This window comes from Dothidotthia symphoricarpi (assembly GCF_010015815.1).
Source record: "Dothidotthia symphoricarpi CBS 119687 unplaced genomic scaffold P153scaffold_1, whole genome shotgun sequence".
NCBI lineage: Eukaryota > Fungi > Ascomycota > Dothideomycetes > Pleosporales > Dothidotthiaceae > Dothidotthia > Dothidotthia symphoricarpi.
Window position 1 is genome coordinate 1,750,545 of NW_022985008.1, and position 15,916 is coordinate 1,766,460.

The 15,916-nt window shown below is 49.1% G+C and overlaps 6 protein-coding genes across 6 annotated transcripts; 2 read left to right on the forward strand and 4 right to left on the reverse strand.

Annotated features, from left to right (window-relative positions):
• Positions 1 to 143: 143 nt before the first annotated feature.
• On the reverse strand, positions 144 to 2,143 carry P153DRAFT_279845 (UDP-glucose dehydrogenase; the record flags this gene model as incomplete). The annotated part of the gene is made up of 4 exons (XM_033663041.1): positions 144 to 832; positions 893 to 1,412; positions 1,465 to 1,913; positions 1,966 to 2,143. The coding sequence occupies 4 exons, from the start codon at positions 2,141 to 2,143 to the stop codon at positions 144 to 146; spliced, it is 1,836 nt and encodes a 611-aa protein (XP_033529358.1).
• Positions 2,144 to 5,045: 2,902 nt separating this feature from the next.
• On the forward strand, positions 5,046 to 6,866 carry P153DRAFT_329882 (glycosyltransferase family 2 protein; the record flags this gene model as incomplete). Its single annotated transcript, XM_033665413.1, has 3 exons — positions 5,046 to 5,789; positions 5,839 to 6,243; positions 6,306 to 6,866. The coding sequence occupies 3 exons, from the start codon at positions 5,046 to 5,048 to the stop codon at positions 6,864 to 6,866; spliced, it is 1,710 nt and encodes a 569-aa protein (XP_033529359.1).
• Positions 6,867 to 7,893: 1,027 nt separating this feature from the next.
• Positions 7,894 to 9,480, reverse strand: P153DRAFT_362679 (GPI anchored dioxygenase-like protein). Its single transcript, XM_033667191.1, has 2 exons — positions 9,173 to 9,480; positions 7,894 to 9,111 (listed from the first exon to the last, which is right to left on the reverse strand). Exons 1-2 carry the CDS (start codon positions 9,432 to 9,434, stop codon positions 8,213 to 8,215), a joined length of 1,161 nt encoding a protein of 386 aa, XP_033529360.1. The 5' UTR covers positions 9,435 to 9,480; the 3' UTR covers positions 7,894 to 8,212.
• Positions 9,481 to 10,237: 757 nt separating this feature from the next.
• On the reverse strand, positions 10,238 to 11,596 carry P153DRAFT_305932 (alpha/beta-hydrolase; the record flags this gene model as incomplete). The annotated part of the gene is made up of 3 exons (XM_033664621.1): positions 11,310 to 11,596; positions 10,887 to 11,224; positions 10,238 to 10,841 (listed from the first exon to the last, which is right to left on the reverse strand). Coding segments are annotated over exons 1-3 (1,005 nt in total), but the record flags the coding sequence as incomplete, so codon positions are not given.
• A 753-nt stretch (positions 11,597 to 12,349) lies between these two features.
• On the forward strand, positions 12,350 to 13,664 carry P153DRAFT_380781 (uncharacterized protein; the record flags this gene model as incomplete). The annotated part of the gene is made up of 2 exons (XM_033669960.1): positions 12,350 to 12,497; positions 13,381 to 13,664. The coding sequence occupies 2 exons, from the start codon at positions 12,350 to 12,352 to the stop codon at positions 13,662 to 13,664; spliced, it is 432 nt and encodes a 143-aa protein (XP_033529362.1).
• A 109-nt stretch (positions 13,665 to 13,773) lies between these two features.
• On the reverse strand, positions 13,774 to 15,726 carry P153DRAFT_372215 (uncharacterized protein; the record flags this gene model as incomplete). Its single annotated transcript, XM_033669374.1, has 2 exons — positions 13,774 to 13,878; positions 14,077 to 15,726. 2 exons carry the CDS (start codon positions 15,724 to 15,726, stop codon positions 13,774 to 13,776), a joined length of 1,755 nt encoding a protein of 584 aa, XP_033529363.1.
• Between the last annotated feature and the right edge of the window lie 190 nt (positions 15,727 to 15,916).

Genomic DNA, 15,916 nt, shown 5'->3' on the forward strand with positions numbered 1-15,916 from the left:
ACGCCACAACACCATAAACAAAAATCGAACTATGCGGAGAACGAAAACCCACCCGATCCACCATTGTTTGACACGACAAATCATCACATGCTACCAGATTCATTTCCCTCACATATCAATCCAAGTATCAGCCAATCGGGCACTCAGTTGGCCTCGAATCCGCCGAGCCGCGAGCGGGAACCTACGCTCCCCACGCTTTCAACCTTGAATCCCAAGCTTTCTAGCGCCTTGGGCTCGACGACGCCGCGCCCATCAAACACCCATCTCGGCATGCTCATACCCTGGGCAATCTCATCCCATTTAAGATTGTCCGAGCGCATTGGGCTGTCGGCCTCGATACTTGCAGCGCAACCCTGGCAATCGGTGGTGCACTCGGGCTCTGGACGGTAGTATCCCTGAACCGCATCCTCCAGCTGGCATGTTGGCAGATCGGCAGGGAGATTTGTGAGCTGCGCTAAAGATGTCTGCATATGGCCCTTCGCGACGGCCGCAACAGAGTGGGCTGCGGAACACTCTGGGTACCTGAATTGGTCCCATTCGGTGATGATGAGAACGGCAGCAGTGCCCGCGCAAGCAGCGTAAGGATCTGTGTATGCACGGACGGGTCCTCGCGGCTCTGTCGAGTTGAAAAACATGGACCCCAACTCGGCTTCCACGTCCGCCGGCGCACACCAAGGATCATAGATAGCAATTTCCGCTGGGTGTTCGCGCAGCAGCTGGCCCACTACCGCGATGGCTTGCGATTCTCGTGTGTCCGACGTGTTCTTTTTGAAGGCGTAGCCAAGCAACGTGATCTTCTTGCGGCCAAGGGAACCGTTCAGGGACTTGATAACTGTTCGCATGCCACAGATCAGCTCTAGCCTCGTCTATTGTGGCATTGGGAGAAACATACCTCGCCTGACAAATCGCTCACACTGCCATTCATTAATATCAACGACCGACTTCCAGTACTCCGCCACTTCTGGGAGATGGAGGGACTCGGCCAAGTACGACAAGCTGAGGATATCCTTCTTGAAGCATGAGCCGCCGAAACCTAGCCCGGCGTTCAGGAATCTGGATCCGATGCGCTCATCCATACCTATAGCTTTAGCGATATCCGCGATCTGGGCACCTGACTTCTCGCAGATGGCACTGATGGTGTTCATGCTGCTGATCCTCTGAGCAAGCATAGCATTTGCCACGAGCTTCGCAAGCTCCGAGGACCACAGATGGACGTTGAGGATGGAAGACTCCTTAACCCATGTACTGTAGACACGGCTCAACGTTGCAGCCGCTGCAGTCCCGGAAGGTGTATTGCTGGATCCGATCAGGACTCTCGATGGATTGAGGAGATCCGCAATGGCTGTACCCTCAGCTAGGAACTCTGGGTTGGACAGAATCTCGAATGGAACGCCAGGGCGAAATGTATCCAGCTACGATTCGAATCAGTAAAGGGTTAAATGATTGTTTCTTGACAATGCTCACAATTTCTCGAATCAGCTGCGCTGTTCTGCACGGAACGGTGCTCTTCTCGACGATGATCGCACCTGACTTTGCTACAAGCGCAATTGATCTCACAGCGGACTCGAAGCTGGCCATATTAGTGGCGGCGCCAGCACCAATACCGGCCATCTTCGTGGGAGTGTTGACACTGAGAAAGATGATGTCGGCCTCGCTCAAGTGCTTGTCACACTCGGTAGAGAAGAACAGGTTTTGTGCGCGCTCTGGAAGACGGACCACTTCTTCAGTGGTGCCTCGTGGTACGGTTATGGTATTCGCTCCATCTCGAGCGATGCGGACAACATCGTTCAGTCCCGGTTCATGAATGGGAAGATGCTTTGAGTTCCACTTGTTGATTCTGCCCTCGTCCCTATCCACAACAGTGACTTCGATTTGCGGATTTGCGAAAGCAAGAACTGCTGCGGTCGGGCCCCCTGATGTAGTATGAGTATTTTGAAAAGGTGGAGTGTCTTATTCTGTACATACCAACATAACCTGCGCCCACAAAGCATACTTTTGACACTGGCTCTGAGCTGGAAATATCGAAATGTACTCTGCCAGCTGACTTTTTGGACTTGTAAGAGTCATCCAGGTCAGAGACAGAAGTGTGACTCGATGTCCGTGATAGATTCGGAGACGATCTTGGGGTTACTGCTTCTGACATTGTCAAAGGAGTCCCGAAGGTTGATGTTGGATGGGTCCAGGGAGTTGCCATTGTTGAGGTAAGGAAAAGTTATGGTATCAAACTAAAAGACAGGAGTTGGATAATTGCACATTTTCCAATGTTTACGGTGACCTTTTTAAGATATTCGTGGTTAGATTTCGTTGGGGGCTGATCAGGCAGCCTCTAAAACTCTGGCCGCTTCTAGATGGCCGGTGTCGCGATTATCCTACGCCTCAGGAGCAGGTACGCGCATCTAGACCCCATGTCAAAGGTGGTGGATGGTGACAATCCAATATCATTGCTGAACAAAGCAACTCAGATAAGGTCTAACGCACGTATATTGGTGGGGATACAGCCAGGGGGGGGCCATGCTGGAACTTTGCTGCCACGCCGAGCTACCGGACAATACGACCGCTTTGTCTGTTCAGTCAGCCACTCTCTCTCCAAGATTCCAATATTGCACGGCATCTCCACTACACGATCAAGTACCCGAAGAGTTGGGTGCTTATTATAGAACTTATTCAGCTACGAACAAAACCATACGTTGCTATACCTTGTGTTAACATTGTACCAATGGCAAACTAAGTGCCTGACAGATTGTTTTGTGCAATTAAGTTCTACAGCGACCTTTCCATCATTGTAGACCTCACCGAACCTGTTTCCGCCTCGTGGCGATTGGAGCAGATCAACGCGCGGTAACCTTACCAGATCTATATGCAGTGATTGGAACGGATCTATACTCGGTACACTCCGTGATCTAGCGGAGTCGCATGCATCGGTTGGTTGTAGGGTTCCCGGAACATCATGTATGCTTCGAGATGAGGAATGGCATGCGGATGCCGCCGTGGCTTGTTCATGCATAAACAAGAGACTAGCGATTCGACGCTCTTCTCAGCCCTAGATCTTGCGACCTGATTCGGGGGGTTCATTTCTTTTTCGCAAAACACAATACTCAGTGGTTGTGTAGTTCTCGCAAGAACACCCCGCTCCAATCCAACCCCTGCGAGTTTGAGCGGCTACCTATGCATGCGCATGTTGAATTCAAACTGTTTCAGCCCCAACAATTCGCCGAAGAAGCTAGAGAAGATAAGGCACTCGAAGAAATATACTTGAAGTGATGGAGGTAATGCGACGTCTACAGGACCAGTGTTTACAACAAACTAGTACGCTGTTAGTACACTTGAAAAACGTGTGCGCATAGCAGGCACGCTGAATGCGAGTTTTCGAGCCTGAGCAAGACCAATGGTTTTACCGAACAAAGGAATGACTCGACTGAATACTGCTCGCCATGTGGCCAACTCGGGTTTCGTTACAGCCAGCATGCAACGATAATGTCGCTCGGGATGTTCCTGAAGCTAACTTGTCGCGGTAATCTCAACCCTGCCAAGCACATGCGGTGTCGATAGAGTTTTCGCTTGTTCCGACAAAGTAAGTTTCCGGTCTAGACAAACAAGGGATAAGTGAAGTGAGTCTTCCTGCGAGTGGTCGATCATGCTTATCGTCTAGCCACTTTGCGCCACAAGAATTTCCCTATCGGCATGCCTGTTGCTTCGCTTTCTCACTTGCTAGGTGGAACCAGATCGATCCAAGGTTCAGGGTAGATTAAAACGGTAACTGATGTGTTGATATCCAATGTCGGGTCTGATCTCTGTGAATTGGTGCCACGTGTATGTATGTTTCTGCGTCGATGTCACTGCATCAGGAAAACCCTGACATTGCTGCTAACATGCATGCCGATTGCTGAAGGACACAGGGATGATTAGCGTTCGAAGACTCGATCGAGTCCGGATCTTTCCTTATCACTTTCTTGGCGTAGATCATGCTATATCAGTATGATTCAATTTATGTTCAGCTGGGGAAATGTACGCCCTAAGGGTGGACTCCGAGCTGAGGCCCCTGTTTGGATCACTGTGGTTCCGAAAAGACTCACACAAACGCTAACCAGGGGGGTATGCGATGTGGTCTCCCCTGACAGCACCATGGCGTCTCGCCCGATACGCGTGGTTACAGACGCCGCCCAACTGATTAAGTGGGTAGCAAAAGGTTTTAACACTTCGGTACTTGATACTTAACATTATTACAAAGGCTTCGAAGCCTTCAGCCAAGTGGACAAAGTCCTACACTCGTTACCTCTGCTTCTTGTTTTTCACATTCGTTCATAATGCCTGCTCGCGTCGGCGAGGTTGCTCACAACCTTGAGGTCGAACATGAAAACCTCAACCAGAAGTCTACCAATCAGAACGAGCAACCTGCAAACGCTGGTCTTACTCTACTCGAAGTACAGCTTCGTCTTGCTGAAGCTTCTCAGCTTCTCCGGGGCTTCGATGCCGGTCATGGTTTAGGCAAGCAGAAAACAGCCAGTGTTGGCTCGGATAGTATCAAGAGCATACCTTCGCTCGTTTATGATGCTGCCACACCGCATGAAACTGCCAGTGTGAGTTCGTTCCTGGCCTTTGTCATCTTGATCTAATAAGGTTTTGAATAGGGATCTCAAACACCTGGCGTGACCGAGGCGAATCATCAGATCATTAACCGGTCGATAAGGAATGGACAATTCGAACTTAAAGGGCCTACAGGAAAATCCAACAGTGCGAAGCTCTCTAAAGAGAAGCCTCTATATCAAGGACATCGCGACTTCCATCATGATATTTCTGTGGAGACACCGGAGAGTGCGAAACCTGAGCGCCATATCGTTTCGCGGTCTTCAAGATCTAGCATCCTCGTTGATGAGCCTCTCCGGCAAGATGGGCCAGCGTCATCGCATAGACCCACCGTCCACGAACAACGAAGGCGAAGCAACTCACTGCCAAGTGTCATCCAGGCGGTCGATGAATCGGACAACATCTTCAAGTCCTCTTCCCCAACAAGAGAGATTTCAGACCCCTACGCAACATCCGTCGTCATGCCTCAGCCGAAAGAACGAGCTCTCGACGAGTCCCCTGACGCTGTAGCCTCGGCATCAACGCCAGATGTTGTCACAGAGGAAAAGGGTCAAGAAACGAGCGCAGACCGAGACGAACAAGTCAAACGGAGCCTCTTCCTCCGCGCGCGTGAACAACTGGTCGCGACGTATGCTCCCCAGGTACCACCTGAACTGATCATGCCTAGCGGACCGTCTAACGAGGAAAAACTTTTGTATCTCAAGACTAATCGGCTTGGCCTCTACTCTTTCGGTGTACTCTCCTTTCTCAGCTTGTCGGCAGGCATGTGGCTCTTTGTCGTATCCGCAGTTCCTTTCTATTGGTTTGGTGCGATGGTCGTCCTTCTGCAAGCATACCTGTTTGTCTCCTATGGTGTCTCGCTTGTCGGAAAGGACTTCGATTACAAAAAACATTTGGAAATTCTCAAGGAACACCCTATCAATGAGGTTACGGCGCCCACTGTCGACATCTATCTTCCTTGCTGCAAGGAGCCGATCGAAGTCCTTGCAAACACCTACAAATACGTTAAGGCGCTGAAGTACCCACCTGGCAAAATGAAGGTTTTCGTCCTTGATGATGGCGCATCGGCAGAAGTCGAAGCGCTTGCGACTTCCTTTGGCTACGAATACATCTGCCGAGAAGATCGCCCTCGCCTTAAAAAAGCAGGAAACCTGCGGTGGGCATTTGCGAGGACTACTGGAGACTATTTCGCAATCTACGATGCTGTAAGTCAATCTTATCTGCTCTGTCGCATGATACTGACTGCTTATCCAGGACTTTTGCCCCCGTGAAGATTTCCTCCTCGAGCTCGTCCCTCAGCATCTAGCACACCCCAAGACTGCCATTGTCCAGACTCCTCAATTTTTCCGTGTCAAAGAAGAGCAGACTTGGGTAGAGCAGGGCGCAGGTGGTGTTCAGGAGTTGTTCTACCGCGTTATTCAAGTCAACCGAAACCGCTGGGGAGCATCCATTTGCGTTGGTAGCAATGCGTTGTATCGTCGCGAGGCCCTTGTCGAAGTAGGCGGCACTGCCGAGATTGGTTTCTCCGAAGACGTTCACACTGGCTTTGACGCTTTGACCCGTGGATGGGAAGTCAGATATGTGCCCTTGTGTCTGGCGTGCGGAATCTGTCCGGACACTCCTCGTGCGTTCTTCAGTCAACAAATGCGCTGGTGCATGGTAAGTTGCAATATTCACTCTGAAGCATCTTCCCTATCAATAACGACTAACACAATCCACAGGGCTCTACTACGCTGCTCACCAATCCTAGATTCTGGCGCTCGAAGCTCACCTTCATGCAAAAGCTCTGCTATCTCTCCGGCATGATGTACTACTCTGCGATCTCCCTCTCGATCTTCCTCAACCCGCTACCAGGCCTCCTCATGATTTGGGTACGCCCTGATTATGTTCGATACTACAACCTCGCCTTCGCCGTCCCATCTCTTATCTACTCGATAATTGCCATACGCTTTTGGGCAAAAGCACGCTATGGATTCAATGTCCAGTTCATCATGTACATCCAATCATACGCGTATATGACGGCCATCAAGGACCGATTATTCGGTCGTGCGCTCGCATGGGTTCCTAGTGGCGACACCAAAGCACACAAGAATAACAAGTACCGCAACATGCGCCTTTTGGCTTGGGTTTGGACAGTGAGCTCTTGTGGAGCGCTTATCTCAGGCGTAACATATCAGTGCCTCCAGGGTTTCAAGTGGTACGATGCTTTTCCCACGCTTCTTCTGATGGCTTTCAACCTTTTTCTAGCCCATCGTTTCCTATTTTGTCACGGAAAGTTATAGAAGGACTTAGACTAGTTAGAGTAATTGTCAAGACTGTTGGTCTTGTTTTCGAGCCCGTTCGTACGCTCTTTATGTTTGTCCTATTATCTAATCCTACATTCACTTCGTCTCATGTACCATACGTGCTTGATCTCATTGTTCAATCTTCAGTTCTAATACCGATACCCACATCGTATTATGTGAACTCAAGTGCAAGCTTGTAAATAGTCGGCGGGACGCCGATACAGTCTATAATAGGAAGGGGATGCGGGTTGTAGCAGCACATGGGGGTGTGCTCTTCTGGACGATGTCTTGATGTTGTTGAGTCGATTCATGAAGTAGTATGCCGCACTGCCCTTGAGTATGGCTTTGACCGATTCATCATCTACTCGGCTAACGATATTTTTGTTTTCATCCAAGTGTCATTACTACATACTGGAAGTCACATAGATCCTGATTATAACACTAATTGAACTTCTTCTACTTCCTGTAGCCCTGGGATGCGACTATGTTGCTGGACCAGGTATGTCGCAGTTCCTTGTTCATGCCGAGCAGACTGATTCTACTCTTTCGCTGAGTCTGAGCAAAACACACATTAAATTATTTTGGTGTTGTTCTTATCTTTCGACTCAGCATTGTATTGTAAATCGACTCTAAGATGGTACAGGTGCCGTTACGGAAACCCACGAGAAAGTACAGAGAACAGCTTCTCTAGATCAAACTGAACATGAACCTTTTCAAGACGTGACAAGGGAAATCAAGAGTATGAGCATGAATTTCTCAGGAGCAAAGGTTTAGAGAATATAGTCCGCACGACTCTGTGAAGAACATCAGATTTTACTCGGCTAGAATCAGACCACCAAAGATACAAGAACTTTACAGGTGTTTTCTTACCCGATGGTTGTCAGTTGCAGAGAAAATTCGAATGGCCTCAATACTTACAGCAACTCTTTTACCGTCTTTACTACTGCCAGGAATCAACCAAGCCATCGAATCAGCAGGTGACTGGACGAGGTGGTTAAGACCGAATATATTCGTAGATCCAGCCATAAGATCTCGGCGGCAATGGCCTAAAGCATATTGAATGTTGGGAAAGCACTAATATTGAGAACGGCAAGATTCGTTAAAATATTTGAAGGACCTTGGAATCGCATTGGATCACGCAGGAGACATATTTTGGTAAGTAGAAATAAATTGCTAAAAACGCCAAAGCCATGCACCTCTATATTGCGGAATGATACCATGCGAGTATATTGAACAGGCCCGCTACCTGACAGACGTTGGTGCAAGAGCCCCTCACATTCCTTTCAACACACCTGCCCTTTCTCTCGCAACCATGTATCAACTCAGCTGACTACAGCTCGGATCTAGGCAGTGGGAACAGCGCCTGAAGGCATAGCACCAGAAGGCATGGTTCCATTGCCCATAGTTCCGTTACCGCCACCAACGCTGAATCCCGCTCCAGCAACACCGCCGCCTTGCTCATAGTCGGCAGCAACTTGGTAGTATTCATTGTCGGACCAGTCAGCCGTAGAGTTGATACCAATCTGGATCCAGGCAAAAAGACCTTCGGAGACATCATCGCCGAGGTAGATGAACTCTGGGAACGGATCGAAGTCGTTCTCAGCCTGAAGAACCGACCACATATCCTCGTCGTTCGTGGTGACGGCTTGCGTGTTCGAGTTGTATGGCTCCAAAACCTCAACTGCGGATCGAAGCTCCTCTTGCCAGAAGACTTGGCCAATATGGGTGACTGCGCCATCGGAGCCGGTGGTTCCGTTGTCGCGGACTGTGACGTTGGACTTGGTGAGAAGGTGAGTGTGGGTGGCACGGCCGTCGTAATGACCGGGGAAGATCGTCTCAAAGGCGACCACGCCATCCTCGTCAGTTTCCTGGACACCACGAAGGAAGGTGGAGTTCAACCCAGCCTGCCCACTCTCAACACCACTGTAGACACCCGTGGCATTGCAATTCCAGACATCGACAAACAACTTGGGCACTGGCTCACATGTCGTGACATCGATGTATTGGACTTCGAGATACAGGCCAACACCGGGTTGACCTTCCGTCACATCCTTGCGGATGTATTCGCCAGTGACGTAGTATGGGCCATCGGTGATCTCGGGTGCGAGAATGGATGAGGTGTTGGCAGAGAAGATGGTGCTTGCATCAGTGAACTCATTGTAGTCGAGAACTCCAGTCTGGTTGTGATTGGCAGCTTCGAATGCCTGCAGCGTAGCAAGATCACGGCGGAACTTCTTCGGTTCTGTTGATAGAGGTGTTAGTGGTCTCTCTTGATAAGCCCGCTCGAACTCTGGGACACTTACCAGCGGCGATGTTACGCTTCTGGCGGAGCTTGTTGAGTGCGTTCGAACGACGAGCAACAGAACGTGCCATCAGGTCGCGATGCCTCAGCGAACCTTGGCAGGTTTCAAGGGAGCGTTTCGCAGCCGCAGCACGCATCTGACGGATGTCGATTTCACGCTTGATTTGTGCATGATCGTGATGCTCGCCCGGATGGGCGGCTACAGTGCTGATGAGGGAGGTCGCTGCGACAGCACCGCTGAGAATGGAGACAAAGTTGACCATAATGAAGCTTGAGTTGTACTGGAAGATAGAGAAGACTTGTGGAGTGGCTGTGAAAGCTAGGGTTTGAATGTGATGATGGAAATACTTCAACGAAGTCCGAGAGTCTTCTTATATCTACTAAGGACCGTTGTTTCTTACTACTATCATCATAGCTTCATTACAGGACTATGCCTCGTCATCGTCTGGAAGCAACAACGTGCGTACTCTCAACATCTACGAGCCTGGAAGAAGCACATCAAGCCTAGGCGCAATAGCGAACGCGTAGAGGGCCCCACTCGCTAGGACATTTCTTCGAGGTTGACGGATGTTTGACCAGGTCCATTGTCGAATCACAGCTTGCTAGTTCAACATTACATTTTGGGCCGGTTCCATGCATACGTATGCCTGGGGATGTTCAAAACAAAACGTTGCTGGGAACCCCCGGGTTCGGGCCGAGAACCCAATCTAGCATGAGAATGGTAAGTTTGCAGTAATATGAACGCCATGATTCGCCGGGCTTTGCGTTAGTTGAACGGTCCGTGCTGTCAAGTCGTCGCAAGCCTCTGCAAAGCCTCGTCGAGGTCTTGGATAGGAATTGTGCCGTCGCTTTTTTGCGTTTGGGCGGCTGGGGTTGGATCGTAACAGTCGTCGCAAGCTTTATGAGGCTGTTGCTTCCAGGTTTGTTCTTGACTCACGACCACGCTGAGAGCTTTTTCCCGTATCAGGAGCAGATGCCTATACAATTCTGTCATCACACTATGAGTTCCATTATCCGAGGCCTGGGATAGTACCACGGTGGTAGAATTCAAGACGTTTTATCCATAAAGCAACCATCTCATACCAACTAACGTATCGTTCACAAATGACTTGCTGGCTTCCAGCTCTGGATAGTTTGTCCAAAACATATGTCCATACCCTTTGTACAGCTCAACCCGCGTCAACACCCCAGCTTCCCTCAAGACTCGATCATACAGAATCGCCTCATCACGCAACGGATCCAGGCCACCGACTTGGAAAAAGGCTTTCGCGACGCGTTTATGACCGTCCCGATGATTGAAAGGGTCCCACAAAGGCGAATGCGCATCTGGTCCGTAAATGGCCTCGATCATTCCAGGCTGTAGTCCTTTGAGAACGGGATCTTGGACACTCTTGAGGCGAGATTCGTAGAGATGCACCAGATGCTGCGGTACATTGGTGTCAGGTAGCAGGACTGGGACACAAAGATACTGCCCAGTGATCGGCGGATCGAGCTCTTCATCGCGTGCCAGCAAAGCTAGGACAGCGGCGATGTTGCCACCTGCGGATGCGCCGCCCACTATGAGACCACGAGATGGTGTCGCCTTGAGCATATCGGCATTGGTGAGAGCCCATTTCAGAGCGTCCCAACAGTCGTTGACGCCAGTGGGAAACTTGTGCTCAGGAGCAAGACTGACACAATTAGCTTCGATCACTCGCGTGAAGAATTTCACCAACCGATATTCAACGTTAACACACACGGCTTTGAGCTCGGCCACAAACATCCTGCAGTTCAAATCCTCGTCTGTCAGATCACCCATACTCCAGCCGCCCTCGTGATACATCATAACCAACGGACTTCCACCTTGTGGAGGGCCATTTACAGGTTGGTACACACGAACACGGATGGATGCGCTATCTCTTGTGCCAACATCAAACAACGTTTCCTTGACAATTCCCGGGATGGGACCGGGGATGGGATATAGGTGTCGCAGTTTCTCAAGATGCGCAGCTCGTGCCGCGCGATGCTCGAAGAAATCTGAGCCGCTGATGTCTATTGGTCGTGCTTCAAAAGCCTGCCAGCGATGTCAGTGCGAATTCAAGTTGAAGACAGAGTTCATATATGCGACAAGTGTAGTTCGAGCAACGGACGATGATTACCTTCTTATACTCAGGAGCCACCAATCCTGAATCCAGGACCTCCTCCCGCGTAAGATGTGCCATGCTAACTTGACGTGTCAGTATCAACGTTTAAAACAGCGAAGCCAGCACCTGCAGGCTCAGGGAGTTTTAAATTCTCTTCCAGATGTATAGGATGATCCTGCGAGTCTCGATTGCCTCTCAAAGTGGAGATGACGTCACCTTCAAAACACCGCTCGCTTACGCTCGAAAATGCTTAGAGATATCTTACGATGCGTTTGTTGTAGCGATTATTTAGCTAACATGTAGCTTGGTCGACTTGGTGTAACGTACGAAAGACAGTTGGCGGCGGGAAATCATCTCTATGTGGGGGAGTGGGGTAGCATCACCGCATCTGGGAAAGCCTTCCACGATGATAACTCGACAACCATGAATAGACTTACATGATAGCCAATGTTCTGTTGCCAAATAATTTTCGACGGGTAATCCAAACAACTTTCTAGGTTGTTCGAACCCATGGACTCGAGAAACACAACTCCATGATTAGCATGTACCATGTCAATACACTCTATTCACAGATGCCAACAGGTACTTGCGTATACACCAGAGATAATCTTTTACAGGTGGGAACTGTGAGTAAACCTGCACCATACGTTGTTCATCCACATATCGACCTAGAATATATTAGTTGTTGAACACTCATATCTGCACAGGTATAGAAATTCACAAAGTTATGAAGAAGTGCTTGTTCGAGCAAGAGTAGAGTCGTACAAAGCGAGAAGTGAGTAAGACGGTCTTTTGCGGGCGTACATAAGTTTTTGGTCCTCGTTATGTTGTGACCTGTAGACATCCACAGCCAGTATTCCAATATTTCTTACTGTGCATCACGGCTGCCTGCACAACCATACCGCACCACACTTCCATTTCCAACATGATCCATGGACTATTTAATCCTCCTCTCTCAAGATCCAGCTTCTCTTCTCCACAAATCAACCCTCAGCAATAGCCTAACCAAGCCTCAAGCCCCAAATACATATCGAATCTACTTCTTAACCCACACAATGTATAACCACGGCCGTTTCCACGCCTATCATCCCGGGACCAACCCCGGGTTCAGCTATGGTAGTTCCGGCGCCTACGGGGGTTACGGATATGGCAACTATGGAAGTAACCAAAGTTACAGAAGGGTGTACGGAGGATATAACGGAGGTCAGCTCAACCCGGCGAGTCTTGCACGAGTGCCTGGCGCCGCGTGGAATTTAGATGATGAGAGGTGGACAGCACGGCCGGGAGGGAGGAATGAGAGGGTTTATAGGCGGAGAACAAGGTTTCAGTAGGGTCTAGCGATAGTTAGTTGGGAAAGTTTTGTGGGGGGTATTGAGGAAACTGCTTATCAGCTTCTGGTTTCTTGATGAGGACATGTAGTACGCTGTTAGATATACCCATAGCCGGTTCGATGAATGGAAATGTTGATAGTTATGAAATTGGATAAACAAACGTAATACGTTGACGATAGTCCTAATGAACATCATGCTTGTCTATGTAATAACAACACTCTAACACACATACTCCTGTCTATAATCCGTAGCAGGTGAAAAGAAAGAGTGGACTTTAGCGATACCCAAAAGTTTTCAATGAGATATATCTGCTGTCAGAACGACAACTAAACAGTCGATCATTCGCATATGACGGAATGATCTTGGCTTGAAAAGTGTTATGTAAATGATAGGAGCGGAACCATAGCTGGTGCATGCTGCCATAAACCTGTCTCCTCGGAAACTCGCGCGTAAAAGCACGACTATATTGCAATCCCAGTACCTTTATTTGGAAAACTTCATTCTCTCCATTTGAAGGAGGCGATATTCAACTGTCTTGAGTTTTGGCACCACCACAGCCAGTGAGCCAGCTCACCAACCATGCATCATCATGACCATCACTTCCAACCCTTCACACATATCCACTCTCTTATAAAGCGTTTTCTTTTGCTCCTTAATCTTACTAAAGTTTTTCTCCTCACGACCAATCGAACAAAAATAACGAACTCAACAGCAACAACGAATGCTGAATTGAGCCCTTACACCAAAGAACGCAGAGCTCCTTACATCTACCAACGTAATCAAACCAGCAAGCAAAGCCATGGGTAACTCGCAATCCCACCCAAACTACCAATATCCAGTTTACTCACGTACACAAAACAACCGCAACCCGCGCCACCGCCACACTTACCAGGGTGATAGGTTGAGCGCGAGGAACATCGGCTACGTGCCGGAGGCGCATTTTAATTATGATGCAGGGGATTGGACGGGCTGGGGCGCTGATAGGTGGCGTGCAAAGAGGGAGCAGAGGGGAGATAGGTGGAGGAGGGAAGGGTGGTGAGTAGGGTGGTGCCGACGCAATACTGTTGTTCGAGAAATTTGGAGTGGACATAACCTATAGCCGATCGGATTTTGTATTGGAGCGTTAAATTGGCTAGAATAAGAAAAGGTCATGTCGCAATCCAGTTTTGACAATGAACTTGGAGCTTAACAGAAGCGCCCGAGCGACGAAACTTGATATAACGTGATAACGTCTTCGGTACTTCCAATGAACACTGAATAATCATCGCGGCACAGCCATTAGACCATTAAGTTCCCTTCTCTGAAATTGATCATGAATCGCCATGCGTGTACTGCGTATCAACGCCAGTGAGTAGACCTCCTCGAGTTTCAAGGACAATCGAGCTGTCGTTAATCACCCTCGCTTCAATGCGATGGCTCTTATTCATTTCGAACTCGCCCTCTTGTCCCACGGTTCCGGTAGCACTTCCAACCATCAAGGCGCCTGGATCTAGATAGTCTATCATAGGCACTTCCTTCCAGTTTCTCGTCCTCACATATTCCATTATAACAAGCAAGATGATGAAAGCGTTAATCGCGAAGATAGCATAGATGTACACATCCTCGCCGACCCGGAGCGCCGATTTCGTAATCTGCATGTTGACAGGCTTAATGTCTTTCTGGATTATCAACTGCGCACTTGCATACGCGACAAGCATGTCGTCCAACATAACCGTCAGCGCATTTTCCAAGCCAGGGAGCGTGGCGTCTTCGAGTGTGATTGCTTGGCTGGTAGACGCCGTGATGTAGTCTGTGATACTGCTATTGAAGGCGTTGCCAAGAACGGAGGCGTACATGTTCGTTTGAACATTTGAAATCAATTCAAATTGCCGCATAGCTGTTTGGGTCAAATTGCTAGAACTAGGGTAAAACTCGTCGGCCTTGCGTAAGGGCGTAACGCTGATGTTTCGCGTGCGGATGTCTACATCGACGTCGAAAATCGTGGGTTGGAATTCCATACTGCATTGCGTGGTGTTGAGGTGCGCGTAACTATCGCCTGCTGTAATGGCCAGCATCCGGCGAGGATCTTCTGGGTTTCTTCCTACGCCAATGGCCAGGATAGAATCAGTACTATGACCTATATATACCGAATCTTCAGGCCCCTTATTTCCGCTATTTGGTAGTCTGCCATAGGCTCTATATAGGAAGGTATCGCCGGTCTCCATGAGCATGAATTCGCTACTCGAGTTTTTGATGCAGGTAACCGTAGTCTCGAACCCAATTTCTTGATAAGTGTATGCAAGATACGGGTTCTTCTGGAAGTCTAGATCATTCAAACCGACGGAAGCACCAACACCGTAGGAGCGGCCAAAATATGTGAAACGCGACTTGTCCAGTTTTGCATGCTGCCTTACAGAGCCGTCTACTGTCGTGGCTGATGATGCTGCCGTCAATAAGCTAGCCTGAAGCTGTAACGCGACCGAGTATGAGAACAGTCCTTGGGTTGTACTGAGGATCGGCCCTTGGGCTCCAATCTCTGAAGGCCATTCCTTGATATTTGCTGTCTGCCCATAGGTGGGGATGTCAATGACATTATAACTGGTGACATTGATGGCAACAGGTGTCAAAGCACCGACCCATATGGCAGAAGGTGCGGCGGTGAGCACGATAAAGGCCAGTAACGGGAGTAACAGGTGCAGAGGTATTGTCCAGTCTATCGATCGAACGCATAGTCCATTCCAGAAGCGTATGATGTTCAGTGATGCAGGTGTGTTCTTCCAACGTATACGGGTCGCGCGATTTATCAAGTTGCATAAAATAGTAGTGTTGACGAGTGCTAAACCATTCGAAAGAAGTTGGATGACCAATTGGACGGAGGCTCGATTTCGAGTGATGAAGTTGTAGGTCGAGTACGGAAAGGTCCAGCCCCGAACACTACTGGCTAAAACGAGGACGCTGAAAGTTGTGGGTATGGTGAGTCCAATGAACACCAATATCGCCGGCCATATCGTCTGGTGCGTGACCTTTCTTGACTCTGCATTCTGGTCCGTAATGTTGTCTCCTTGTAAACTCGAGGATGATATAGAGCCAAGATCACGGAACGACACGTCTGTGTATTTCATTTTCCTGCAGAGTTAACGGCAGTCGTTCTGAGAATCAAGGAGGCAGAAGAAAGGATGCGGCTGAGGCCTAGACGAGGCTTATCTTTCAACAGGCTATTTTGGTCGCATGCACGATTATGTAAAAGTGGACGCCTAAAACATCAGAGAGAATTGCAATAAATCTATGTGAGATGGGTACTGTCAACAGGCA